The sequence below is a fragment of the Lissotriton helveticus genome, chromosome 12, assembly GCF_964261635.1.
Source record: "Lissotriton helveticus chromosome 12, aLisHel1.1, whole genome shotgun sequence".
NCBI classification, from domain to species: Eukaryota; Metazoa; Chordata; class Amphibia; order Caudata; family Salamandridae; genus Lissotriton; species Lissotriton helveticus.
The window spans coordinates 210,117,334-210,131,196 of NC_136073.1; the positions used below are offsets into that span (position 1 = coordinate 210,117,334).

At 44.3% G+C, this 13,863-nt stretch overlaps 1 protein-coding gene across 1 annotated transcript; it reads right to left on the reverse strand.

The window, feature by feature from the left end:
* Positions 1–1,047: 1,047 nt before the first annotated feature.
* Positions 1,048–6,784, reverse strand: LOC144798608 (zinc finger BED domain-containing protein 6-like). The gene is made up of 2 exons (XM_078669566.1): positions 3,572–6,784; positions 1,048–1,312 (listed from the first exon to the last, which is right to left on the reverse strand). Exon 1 carries the CDS (start codon positions 6,406–6,408, stop codon positions 3,577–3,579), a length of 2,832 nt encoding a protein of 943 aa, XP_078525692.1. The 5' UTR covers positions 6,409–6,784; the 3' UTR covers positions 1,048–1,312; positions 3,572–3,576.
* Positions 6,785–13,863: the final 7,079 nt, after the last annotated feature.

Consider the following 13,863-nt stretch of genomic DNA (forward strand, 5'->3'; position numbering starts at 1 on the left):
CTGTTGCTGTTTATTGATGTGAGATTTTCTTTATTGCTGAGAACTGAAGTTAGTTAATGCTATTAATAGAGTCTTGTCCTTCCTTTGTCCGTCAGTGAAATAACGGTGGATGGATAATTGTACGTTGTTTGCATATTGTAGCATTTTTTTCACGGCCTTCTCTTCTGCATGAATGGAATCCTTTTCTTGCAAAGAATGCTAACGTTACTTTGTTCTTCTTACCTCAGCCAGGGCCGGCTCTAGGGGGCATGTGCAAGCTGTGCAACTGCACAGGGGCACCAAACTTCAGGGGCCACCGCACCAATAGATATCCTTAATTTAATAATACTCTAAGGATGGATACATATTTGCGTTGCGGCCCCTGGCATGGATTTGTTGCCTCCGGCTCTGTTCCACTGTAGCAGTGTGATTTGCAATTATGTCTATGTTTCACATCACTCAATGTATTTATCTATGTTTATTATTTTAATTTTTACATGAACCACAGAACCCAGGGGCAAGCAGAATACAGGGACCGAGTCGGCGGGTGAACCACCAGTTACACAGAGCTCCTCTACTGAGGATCCTGCTGCTGTCCCCAGTAAGTCCAACAGTGCTTGTTTTTTCCTCTGTAATGTGTCTGCAGTGCTTTGTCAATTGACAGCAACCAAGTAGGCATCCAGAATGATGTTTGTCTAGTATTTTTGTAAACGTTAGTATACCACTACTAGTCTTGTGGGTATTCTTCTATCTCCTATGGAGTTATATACATATTACACAACTATGTAACTATGCACACGAAAATTGGATGTTGTTGGTACTGATAGGCAGGTTGGACCTTACTTACACCTCAGTCACAGAACTCTGAGGAACGCACAATTCACTGAACGTCAGCCTATATGGCCTGAGTCATTGGTCTATTGTTCAAATCACACTCCTGAACCCCAATACCAAGATGCCGAATGCTTTTAGGACACAAACCGTTACCTAAGAAACCCCCTTTTGCTCACTCACTCGTGTGAGTCTCTAAGACAACAGACACTGAAAATAAACTTCAGAGTCAAAGTGGTCATTCAAAAGCTTTATTTTGTTAGAAGTAAGTAAGTAACATCAATGTTTTTAAGTGCTTCCGTCCAATACGTTGAAGGGCCCACCAGAAAAAATCCAGAGTTAAAACAGGCATAATAAAGTAATCAACATTTGTACAGCTACTAGTGCACAATAGGGAAATGTGGCAACTATCGGAGACCTCTCACCAACGTATACTGGTCAGATATTCCTCTTTTTTTGTAAGCTATGGAAATGTCCGCTTCGTAGAAGGCAATCTTCTCACCTGCCGAAAAATAATGACAAAAGTGGTGCACGTTAGACAGTATTAAATACATTTATGCCAGTTTTATGCAGCCATGCTAAAAAGAAGTTGTAACCTGTAAGCAAACTCTATCCCACAATCCACATAGAAAACTTAAATACGGGCCCTTTTACTTTCCCACCTCTTCAGGTGTATGCATTGAACAATGATGTGTTGCCCCAGAGCGTCTTCTCGTACTGCGCAACAAGCTGCGAGTTAACACATGCGCAAAACTGGATACATTGATGTACAAAGGTTACATAGTTCACTTCCAATTTCCAAGGACTAGAGTAGCAGGACAGATGAGATGAGCTTGGGTACCATACCATAACAATGAATGCTAATAATATGTGTAGTGACTCTGCTGTACTATGCAATGTGGACTCATACTGATTACGTACGTTGGACTTAACTGTTTTGAAGAACTCCATTCTTGGTGAACAAGTACAAAGGGGGCTGTGCATCCATCTAAAAAGGCGTACTTATTTTTATAGGTGCAGAACCCTTACCATCGACCAGTGCCGACGGGGACAGCGGCGCTGCTTCAGCGCTCCCGGCGGGGACAGGAGGAACAGAGGCACCTACACCAGCAGCAGTGGGGGGGGAGCCAACAGCGGCGGGCGATGGTAAGTTACATTCAATAGTGATCTGCATTACTTGGTGGGAGGGGAAAACTTTCTCACTGTACTCTACTGGAAAATATATGATGTTACCTTTACTTGTCATTAGCATGCTAAGCATTACCACTACAGTAATGCAAGTGCCTGATAGCAGTCGGATGCATGGGTTGTTGTTAAAGCATGTAAAGGGGAAAACACAGCTGCCAGCGTGGTTGGGAGACACACCCAATACCGGTGGTTAGTGGATAGTCTCAGCAGCTGCGGTGTTTTGGGCAAACCCAAAGGCAAGGGAAGGAGGGGACGACTGGGTGCATGGGTCGTTGCTGGTGAAACACAAACCAAATAAGGTTTGTTGCGCGGTATAAAGTATTATAGTCTTTACTAGACATGTGCTACTAGCTGCCCCCTGTTAATTAATGTTACTTTGAGAGTGTTCCCGCCTTCCCGGAACAAAAGGAGATATGTAAAAGACAGGTGTTCGTTCTAATGTGTGTGACCGTTGAAGTACACCCATGCTAATAGGGCAGGCATAAAGCCGTGACAAAAAGTCCGAAAAATTAATAGAGGCTGTAGAATGTTCAAGATAGACGCAACACAATTTCTGGTACTCAGCTTGCTTGCTAGTGCTACTGTGCCGCCCACTATGTGTTGAATCAATGTTGTGTTCTTGATTTGCGGGGAGTTTGGATTAACAATTCTGTTTCTTTCTTTATAGTTACTCCTTCCCAAAAACCAACCAGGAAGGAGTTGGCAGTCCGGGCCCGGCAGCGGAAACTGCAGGCAATTGTAGAGGCCTACCGCCGGCTGGTGGATCAGGCCGAGGAGGAGGAGGAGGAGGCGGCGGCAGCAGCTGCTGCCTCTTCCAATGCCCCGGGCCCCAAGCCTGCAGGACTACGTCGCCGTGGTCAGGCAGCCGCCCGCCGCCGCATTGTTACATCTTCGGCGGCCCCCCCACAACAACAACAACAACAACATGCATGCAAGTGTAGGTGCCGTGATTTCAAAGCAAAGATTCTCCGCCGGGTAGCGAAGTTGGAGGAGGAGCGGAAGAAGCAGGAGGACGGTCTAGAGGAGCGTGTCAAGATACTGGTGGACAAACACCTGAAAGCCCGCCGGCTTTGAAATGGACCCTGTTTTTTGCCCCTTTTTTAATCCTTTTGTTGGTGGGTGGGATGTGGGAGTTGGGGTGTACATTTGGGTTGAAATTTGGTTGGGGTTAGGGGAGGGTAGGGACAGCTCTGGGTCAGGGGGTTACATTAGTTATATATTTTATTTTTCTATTATCATTATTAAAATATAAAAATAAAACAAAGATATTATTTTCACAAGAAAACATTTGAAGTTCATTTGTGTTTGTTGGGGGGGTGGAGGGGGGACTGTTTCACCAAATAATGTACGTTGTGCAACATGAACATGCACTACGAACGATAAATTAAGTACTGACTGCACCTGTAGTAGTAGGGTCACAAGTGCATAAATAATTTATATCATTAAATAACATGGGAAAATTGCCCATCACGTGAGTCTGAAGTTACTACTAGTATACTTTAATTCCATGCACATTTGCTCAGAGTCGGCTAAACAATCCTATGCAATGCATTGCATCATTCCTTTAACATACCTGTCCTAGTTGTCAGGGAAGAGGAGCTCGTCCTCAAACTCTGTGCGTTCAGACAGAAGTAGGTCATGTAACCCAGTAGTGAGGACGTCTTCTTCACACTCGCTTTCTTCATCCGGCGGTGATTCACGTACTTGATAGTCTGGTGGTATGAAGCGTTGATTCATTTTTATCATTGTCAGCCGCTCCACGCTTTTGGGGGAGAGACTAGTCCTTTTCGATGTGACAATGGCACCAGCAGCACTGAAAACCCGCTCAGAGGAGACACTGGCTACAGGACAAGCCAGATACTTTATCGCCAGCCTGCTCAGCACTGGCCACTGTCTCCTTCTTTCATACCAATAGACCAATGGGCTTTGCTCCATGAACACCTCTGTTGTGTCATCCAGATAGGCCTGAACCATCCGCTCAATGTTCATTGGTGCTCGGCTTTGCTGGTCCTCTTTTCCCTTTGCAACAGCAACGGACTTACCCATCCCTTTCTGTATAAAAAAAGCAGTTATGCTTTTGGTTGGGTCTGCTGAATCAGATCGTGTAGGTGCTGCTTTTGGTACTGTTGGTGCCTGCTGGAAAGCAGACGCACTGCTCTCACGCTGTGAAGAACTTGCGTCAGGAGTACTTGGACTGGCCTGGGCTGGCAGTGGCAGGCCTTTAAGTAACAGCCGTTCAGTTTCTAACTCATTAGCTTCCGCAGCTATGGAAGTTTTGTACTTGTCAACATCCTCATCTGAAAATGGAATTACTTCGTTACTGCTGACAAATAATTTGTACCGTGGATCCAAGATTGTTGCAGTTATGTAATGTTCACCTGACACAATATTGTTGAGCCTTACATTTTCACACAAGCGGTTGACTAAGCCCTTGGCTAAGGTATATGCATCAACTTTTTGTTCGTCACCTTCGTATGTTTCACAGACCTCCTTCACCTGTTGCTCAAGCATGTACAACAATGGGATGGCTTGGCCCATAGTACAGTCCTCCCTGCTAACTGCACGTGTGAAGACCTCAAAGGGTTGTAGCATCTCTGTGATGCATTTAATGAGGTCCCACTGCCACATCTCAATGGTCAGGGCTTTAAGATTAACAGTAGGATCCCCTAATCTTCTTGACATGACATAAGCATTCAGTGGGATGTACTGCTCAAAGAGACGCTCAAGCATGAAATAAGTTGAGTTCCAACGTGTTGGGACCTCCTGTATCAGTGCTTTGACTGGCAACCTATGCTCTTGCTGAATGACCCGTAGCAGCTTCCGTCCTTTGAAAGAATGGTTAAAGTGCGTGCATATTCTTCTGCAGATGGCCATTATGTTGCTGACTTTGGCTTCATTTTTCAGAAAGTCTTGCACGACTAAGTTTATGCAGTGTGCCAAACAGGGTACCCTGAAATAATGTCCTTCTCTCATTGCCTTCACTACATTACTGCCATTGTCGGTGGAAACAAAACCAATCTTAAGGCCTCTTGGTTTCAGCCATTCAAAGACCTTGTCATTAAAGTCAGACAAAATGTTTTCAGCAGTATGACTTTTGTCCATACCAAACATGGCTATAGTTGCATGTCTGCGCGTATCATTAAAAATTCCAGCAACGTCACGGAGGCCTGAAGTTAACTTGTCTTTAACACCTGCAAAAGAGATCCAGTGTGCGGTGATGCACATGAAATCTGTAGCATCGCAACTGCTCCACATGTCTGTTGTCAGGTGGATACAATGGACAACACTCTGTTGTAAGGCTTTCCCAATCAATTCCAGCACATCGTGGTGTAGTGCTGGAACAGCCACTCGGGCAAAATAGTAGCGACTGGGAACGTTCCATTTTGGGCAGAGGGTTGCCACTAATTCCAGAAATCCAACAGCCTCAACAAATGAAAATGGGAGAAGGTCCAGTGCTAACATTTTCGCAAGTTTGGCATTGTATAAACGTGCTACTGGGTGGTTCCGCTCGTACTTTCCCTCCTGCCTTAACATGCTAGGAATGGTAAGCTGCTTTGCATGTCTTTGAGTTGTGCTAGACGGACCACCTTGCATCGCAGACTTTGCACTCCTTGGTGTTTCCAGCTGACTCTGGTGCCACTGAGAAGTTGCAGATGCGGAGGATGTGGTCTTTACCACTCCAGTGCTGGCGACAGGGGTCGATTGTGTACCACTCCTAGATAGAAGGTCATCGTCTCCCTCTTCTTCTACCTCCTGATCAACCATGAGTGGACCTTGTACCACTGTATCCCCACCAACAGGAGTGCTAACATTTTTTAAGCTTGCAAGGTGGTTCTCCCACCTGATCACGTGTGTTTTTTTCAAATGGGTCGTTTGGCCTCCAGTCCCATAGTTTGTACCAAGCTTACCACGACTAACATTGGCATGACAAATGGTGCATACAGCAATGTTCTCCTGAACTGGGTGAACCGTAAAGAAGTCCCACACTGGGGAGGTAAACTTTTGTCTCCTGCCATAGGAAGAGGAGGACCCACTGCCAATGCCGGATGGACTGGAGGATTGTGGAATTTCACTATGGGACAGCTCAGTCCTAGTACTGCCACTACCTCCTTCTGTTGAAGTGGCGCTTCTGCTGGATGTCGGATGCTGCCGGGCCTTCGCTGTTGAAAAAATTGGAGCTGGTGTTACTGTGGGTGTTGAGTGTGTAGGAGTTATGCGTGGTACCTGCTCATCAGTCATTGCAGCATTTCTGGATAGGGTGAAAATGTTTGTCTCTACATCCTCTGCACCAGGAATAACGCTTGTGATGATGACAGTGTCAGACCCGTCTTTATCACCAGCAGTATCCTGCTCACCTACATCGACCTCCATAAGTTCAAGCCTGCCTGGAAACTTCCTTTTTCCTAGCATGGTCTTCTTGGGATGTCTCTCCTTTGAATGCGCAGATAGTTGTGGCTGCCAATCCGTATCAAGGTCATCGGAAGGGATGCTTTGCGAAGAACTCGATGCACTAACCCTCCTTTCCCTTGGTGAATTCGAAGGAAATAGATCACCTACAGAAGTGGCTTCCTCTTCTTCTTGCTCGGAAGGAGGCTCTACTTCCTGAACTGCCCCGACTTCGGGAGGAACAACTACTACTATTTGGTGCGGAGATGGTGGTTGTTGTTCTTGAGGAAGTACTATTGCGGGCTGGGGTTTTTCAACAACAACTGTTGCGGGCGGTGGTTGTGGTTGTTCAACAACTGTTGCGGGAAGTGGTTGTGGTTGTGGGTGAACAACTCCTATTGCGGGCGGTGGTTGTGATTGTTGAACATCTACTGCTGGCGGTGGTTGTTGAGCACTTCCATCTTGCGTGGATTGTGTACTACTTTGAGACAGCGATAAGTTTAGTTCTGGCTCAGTATCACTGCTCGCAAGCAAAAGGCTGGCTACCTCTTCGACCCTCATCATGTGCTTGGCCCTGGGATGCTGGCTTGCCCCCACTAATGCAGATGTGCTGGTCCCAGCTTGCACCCCAGACCCCGCTGCTGCAGGCGTACCTTTTGGGGTGCCAAAAAAGGTTTTGGGGTCCATACCAGACTTAAGTGACACTTCCTTCTGCTGTTCCTTCTTCGCAGCAACTTTCTTTGTGGTGGAGGACCTGGTAGCTTTCTTAGGGCCCATCTTCTTCTGATGTCAGTCAGCTCACAGCAGCACAAATTGCAGAGATGTCTGGTCAGATGAGTCACACACCACACGTGGCGTACAACTGAAGGAAGTCCGTCTGGCGGTAGAACGAGCGATGGATGAAAAAACAACCAGCACCTCCTCAGTCTTTTTTGTGCACCTACAAGTAAAGAAGGCAGAACAACATCAGTCAAACAAGCAGTAAGGCAACATGAACAATTGAAAGACACACAGGTCAATGTATAAAAGACAAAACAGAAGACTAATAATACCAGTCCAGCAGCACCACAGCTCAAAGGCCACATGAAGTCCAGAAAGAACCAATAAAGTGAAGCAGGCCTATAGATACCAATATGGACAGAAAAACGAGGATGCCTGCTGCACATGACAGGTTAATGTGCAAGGAATAAATAGCCCATGGCTAAGACAGAGGTTGTAAACATAACACCGCAAAAACACATACAAAGAAACCCCTGCCCAGGCTCCCAAAACAACAACCAAATGACAAATTCTGTTTTTTTGGGTGCACAAGAAAGACCTGCAACATTTTTGAGAAACTTTTATGCAACTCGGGACATATTGTCCGCGAGAATGCTAAATCGGCATGTTCGGCAGCGCGAACGGAATAAAAAGTCGTGTTCGCGTTCCCGAGCAAGTACATTGAGTGCGCGAACACGACAAAAAATGTAAGTTCACGTGCTCACATGGTGCGAAGTTACCAAAACTACCCAAGCTGTATTCCTAGGGTTACCTAATGGCAGAAATTGACAGAGTATTTAAAGTTTAAACACACCCAAAACCAGAAATACCCCACACATAAAAATAAGATTTTCTATATCAATCCAAGCCATCCATGATTTTTACATTAAGGGTACACCACAAAAACAGTTGATTAACTTTCATGACCCTATGAGTAGTACCTATGGCCTACTGCCAGAGTAGGCCACAAGGTTGGAGGCCTATGCCTATGGCAAAAGCACAAAGGAAGGACACACAAAATGGCCGCCGACATAGGGCCTGGCCACCAACAACAACATGGCAAAATCACAAAGGATGTATACACAAAATGGCCTCCACCACATGGCCTGGCCACCAACAACAACATGGCAAAATATATCACAAAGGAAGCATACACAAAATGGCCGCCACCACATGGCCTGGCCACCAACAACAACATGGCAAAATCACAAAGGATGTATATACAAAATGGCCTCCACCACATGGCCTGGCCACCAACAACAACATGGCAAAATATATCACAAAGGAAGCATACACAAAATGGCCGCCACCACATGGCCTGGCCACCAACAACAACATGGCAAAATCACAAAGGATGTATATACAAAATGGCCTCCACCACATGGCCTGGCCACCAACAACAACATGGCAAAATAAATCACAAAGGAAGCATACACAAAAAGATCACCACCATAGGGCCTGGCCACCAACAACAACATGGACAACTTTACAAAATGGCCTCCACCACATGGCCTGGCCACCAACAACAACATGGCAAAATAAATCACAAAGGAAGCATACACAAAATGGCCGCCACCACATGGCCTGGCCACCAACAACAACATGACAAGAAAGAGAAGACAGACAATAATGCCTATGGCAAAGGGACAATGCTTTGCTTCAGAAAATGGACACACCACACCACCGCCCAAATTGGTCACCCCACCCCAAAAAAAAAAAAAAAATAACAGAGGAGAGAAAATGGAAGTGGTCCATGCTCCAAAAAGAGAAAAGTACTACCAAAATGAGAACATAACATAAATGAGGAATTTTTAGGTGCACAAGAAAGACCTGCAACATTTTTGAGAAACTTTTATGCAACTCGGGACATATTGTCCGCGAGAATGCTAAATCGGCATGTTCGGCAGCGCGAACGGAATAAAAAGTCGTGTTCGCGTTCCCGAGCAAGTACATTGAGTGCGCGAACAAGACAAAAAATGTAAGTTCACGTGCTCACATGGTGCGAAGTTACCAAAACTACCCAAGCTGTATTCCTAGGGTTACCTAATGGCAGAAATTGACAGAGTATTTAAAGTTTAAACACACCCAAAACCAGAAATACCCCACACATAAAAATAAGATTTTCTATATCAATCCAAGCCATCCATGTTTTTCACATTAAGGGTACACCACAAAAACAGTTGATTAACTTTCATGACCCTATGAGTAGTACCTATGGCCTACTGCCAGAGTAGGCCACAAGGTTGGAGGCCTATGGCAAGAGCAAAGTGGCTGGAAACATTAAATGGCCGCCAACACATGGCCAGGCCAACCACAGAAAGTTAATACAATGAACTCATGCATGCCTACACACTAACTACATGGGGTACTAGGGTCACATATTGGCTTAAAAATTAGAAACATTTTAAATTCCACAAAATGCAATGTTAGAAAAAAATTACAATTTGGGACCTCATGAAAGTACAGGCCTCCATCAATAATTTCATTCCAGGATTGAATACTGTTGTTAAAAAAAAAATCAAATCAAACAAGCACAAGTCTACATCACTCATACATTACACAAACTTACTTGAAAAAGAGAATTCCAATTCAAAAAGTCCTCATTAAATCCAAGGTAAATCAGTAATGCAGCCAACACAGACAGAAAGTGATCCTTCCAGCTCAAAATCCAAAGGAAAGTGAGCACCACATGGACAAAGCACTGGGAGGAGCCTGGTGGACAGGAACAGGAAGTTGTAAACTCAAGAGCCCTTCCTCCTTACTCTGCAAAACAAGAGTAGAAACAAAAAGAGGGGTCCTTCCCCCCTAAAAATAAAGCCAAAGGTACAACTTTAAGGTTTTTTGCTTTTTTTTCCTAACCAAAATGGTAATTTATTATGGTTTTAACATGCTCGCGAGTTATTCTGTGCAAGAATGCAGTTTCTGCGTGTTCGGCAACTCGATCTTACCAAAAAGCATCCTCGCGCATCCTTATGACGCTATCTCGCATCAAAATGACGTTATCGCGTTCGCACAGTCGCACGGGACTGTGCGAGAGTGTTTCCAAACATGGTGGCACAAGCGACCAGGAAAAAACGAACACAGAACGAAGGTAAGCCATTGCCGCGCACGCGATAATGTTATTCAGCGCGCGAGAACTACGCTACGCACCGGATCGCGGAGTTATCGACAGCTACGCGTTCTCCGCGGAACGCGGAGCTGCCGAAACTCCGCAAGCTCCGCGAACGGAGCGTAGTTCTTCGCCCAGGGTTAGTCTAAGCGTGCATCCTGAGTATCCAGTGGGAGTAATGTGGTGGGGTTTAGTACAGTGCATCTTTTGATTTTAATGTGGCTGGAAAAGAGTGTCAGTTCATATCCTGTGAGTCGAGCACTAGTGAGGTACTGTGTCTTGGTGTTATTAAGGAGGGTATCTACAGAATGGGGGACCATCAGAGTCAGGGGGGAGTTCATGACAATCCCCGCACTCTGACGGACCATAAGGGCGGCTGCAGCGGTCGCCTGTAGGCATCCTGGGAGAGCCCTTGCAACAGGATCTAAGGTGGCTGAAAAATAGGCACATGGCCGATGATGACCCCCGAACATCTGGGTCAAGACAACGCATGCACAGCCGTCTGTCTCATGTACAAAAAGAAAAAATTGTTTGTTATAATCAGGAGTACCAAGGACTGGAGCAGTACACACAGCCTTTTTTAAATCTTGGAAAGCCTGTGCATGCTCTCTTGCCCATGGAAAGGAACTGTCTGATATGTCTTTAGTGGTGAGGGCAAGAAGAGGTTTGACCATGGCTGACAAATTGGAAATCCACTGTCTACAGTATGAGGTTAGGCCTATGAAGGCTTGCACCTGCTTTTGTGTTTGTGGGGCCGTCATAGCATTGATAATGACTACATGATCAGCGGTGAGCTGCCTTCCCTCCTTCGAGAGGAGATGACCTAAATAGGTCACCTTCTCTTGACAAAACTGAAGCTTTTTTAAAGAGACTTTGTGATTATGGAGGGCAAGGTGGCATAACAAACAGAGAGTAGCTTCTTTACATGCTGAGGCAGAATTTGCAGCAATGAGGAGGTCATCTACATATTGTAATAGTGTGGAATTATCAGGGAGTTCCAAGGAATCTAGTTGACTTTTTAGGGCTCGACTATAGATACTGGCGCTCTCGGTGAAACCTTGAGGGGCGTGGCAGAATCTAAAGCTCCGCCGACCAAGGGAGAAACCAAAAAAATGTCTGCTGTCAGGATGAATAGGAACGCTGAAAAAAGCATTCTTCAGGTCTATGACAGAAAAGGGCGTAGCGTCAGAAGGGACCATCGTTAAGAGGGCTGTAATGTCAGGGACAACAGGATATTGGGAGATTGTTATTTTGTTAAGGGCTCTCAGGTCAATCACAAATCTGTATATTTTAGGGGAGAGAGCATCTCCATTGGTCTTTTTAAGAACGGGAATAATGGGACAGTTGCAGATATTGCCACGTGTCTCCTCCACTGCGCCCTTGTCCATTAATTCAGATATTATTGTTAAAAGGACCATTTCTCCTTCCGCAGGCAGCGGGGGAGAAGTGCACCTGGCTGGATGCGTACCACATGAGGGGATATGCTGAGACACCCTACATCAGTGTCTGATGATGCCCAGAGGGAGGAAGGTAAAGACTGCAACTCTGTTGGGAGGGGACCTGATAGATACATATAGGAAGCTGCGGAGGGGGAAATTGTAAGGGATACACCTTGGGGACTACATGATATGGTCGCATACAGAGCTTTCAGTAAATCCATGCCTAACACGTTTTCACTGCACCCTGTAGTAAGGATCAAGGGAGTGTCAAAATGTGCAGGGCCAATATCAAGAGGAAGGGGTTCAGAGACAGGGCTGGTCACAGGTGTTCCTGCAAAACCCACTGAGACATTCATATTGCCAGAAAGGGTTGCCTCCGGGACTGACAGACGTGCAGTAGAAGACCTGGTGGCCCCAGTATTCAGAAGAAAATTCTGATCATTCCCCACAACTGACATTTGAACATATGGGCCCCTTTGATCCACTGGAATTTGCACTCTGGTAATACCCCTTTCGTTGCTGTCCTTTGCTTGGTAGGACCCTGTCTCATCAACTTCATCATAATCGTCATTGTAATAAGTGCGTGTTGCTTCGTACCTATCAAATGTATTGGCCGGGCGCTGCCGGATGAGAGCGTCATTCCCGGGCCTGCGTTCTTTATCCTGTGGATGGGGCGGGCCAAGGTCCCTAGTCGGCCTTCCCTCCCTGGGAGCGCGAGGCCGAGTCTTCTCCGTTCGGATGTTTTCAGCTAACACAGGACACTCATCTATCCAATGGTCGTACCCGTTAAAGTAAGCACACTGATCTGTTTGGAGGGTTCCCGTACGTTGAGGGCTGGAGGAGATAGACTGGCGTGCCCTCGGACGTGGTTGGGGTTGAGGTCTGAAATTCCCGCAGGCATCGGGACCTCGGGGAGGGTAAGCCTGCTGCAGAGTGCCTTAGTCTTAAGATCCCTAACCTTCTTACTTTCCTTGTCTCTATCTTCATTCTTATTCAAGTTATAAAGAAATAGTAGGCCTGACTTATTTATTGTAAGAAACACATGCAAAACCTGGTAGGCCTTTAAGTACAGATTGTAAATGCACTGTGTTAAAGCTTGCAGATTGGATCACTGACATAATATCGACAACCAAAATATCGTATGGACAAAATATCGTCGTCATAATATCGACTACAATAATATTGACTACCAATACTTATTTAAATAAATACAAAAATATCGAGTACACAATATCGTCTATAAAATATATCATACACCACAATATCGAATGAATAAATATCGTTAAATTTAAAAACACATACAAAATAACAAAAATATTGAAACCCAAAAGATTATCGTTTTTTTCAATATCAACTATTGAAAAACAGGTAAATAAAATAAATCTTTATTACCAAATATAAGTTTACATTATAATACATCACAAAACACTTAAATAACATAAAATAATTATTTTCAAACACATCAACATATAAAACAAACTTTTATGCAAAATAACAATTATAATAATAAAACAAAATCTTTACAAATTATAATGCTTTCATTATGTCACACTCAAAACAATCTTTAATACATTTTAAAAACAAAAACAACATCACTTTTTACTAACAAAGTTATTAATTAGTGTTTCCCTTATATGGAAACAAACAGCCAAAACAATAAAAACACTTAATTTAAACCAACCAAATGCTCACATTTTAAAATACACCAATGCCATAAAACAACTAATTAAATAAACACTACAAAATCATGAAATGCTTGCATCTCTTTTACACTTCTAACTTAAAATAAAGAAGAAGGTGAAACTCTGCCCGACTGTTTCCTGAAAGAAATTTACCATTACTGAAGAAATCTTTAAAACTGCACTAAGTAAGTTAAACTGTATTTAAAATATAACAATACAACTAGCCTGCATCCTAAATTATTTGTAACACATCATTTATTAAACTTTGTTTTCTCACATTTTTATCTCCTCTACAGATATCTTCTAAAGGCAAAAAATATTTTCTACATCCACACCAGTAAAATATAACTCAATGTAAGTATATTTTAATTTTTTCCTATCCACCTAAAAATAATTTTCCAACGAAATCCACTAATATATATTTTATTTCTTCTCTATCTCCTCTACAGAAAACTGCAAAATCATCAAAATGACTTGCTCAACTCCCACC

Excerpts from the sequence above, each read along its gene's own strand:
- LOC144798608 (XM_078669566.1), bottom strand. The coding sequence starts at position 6,408 with ATGCTAGGAAAAAGGAAGTTTCCAGGCAGGCTTGAACTTATGGAGGTC.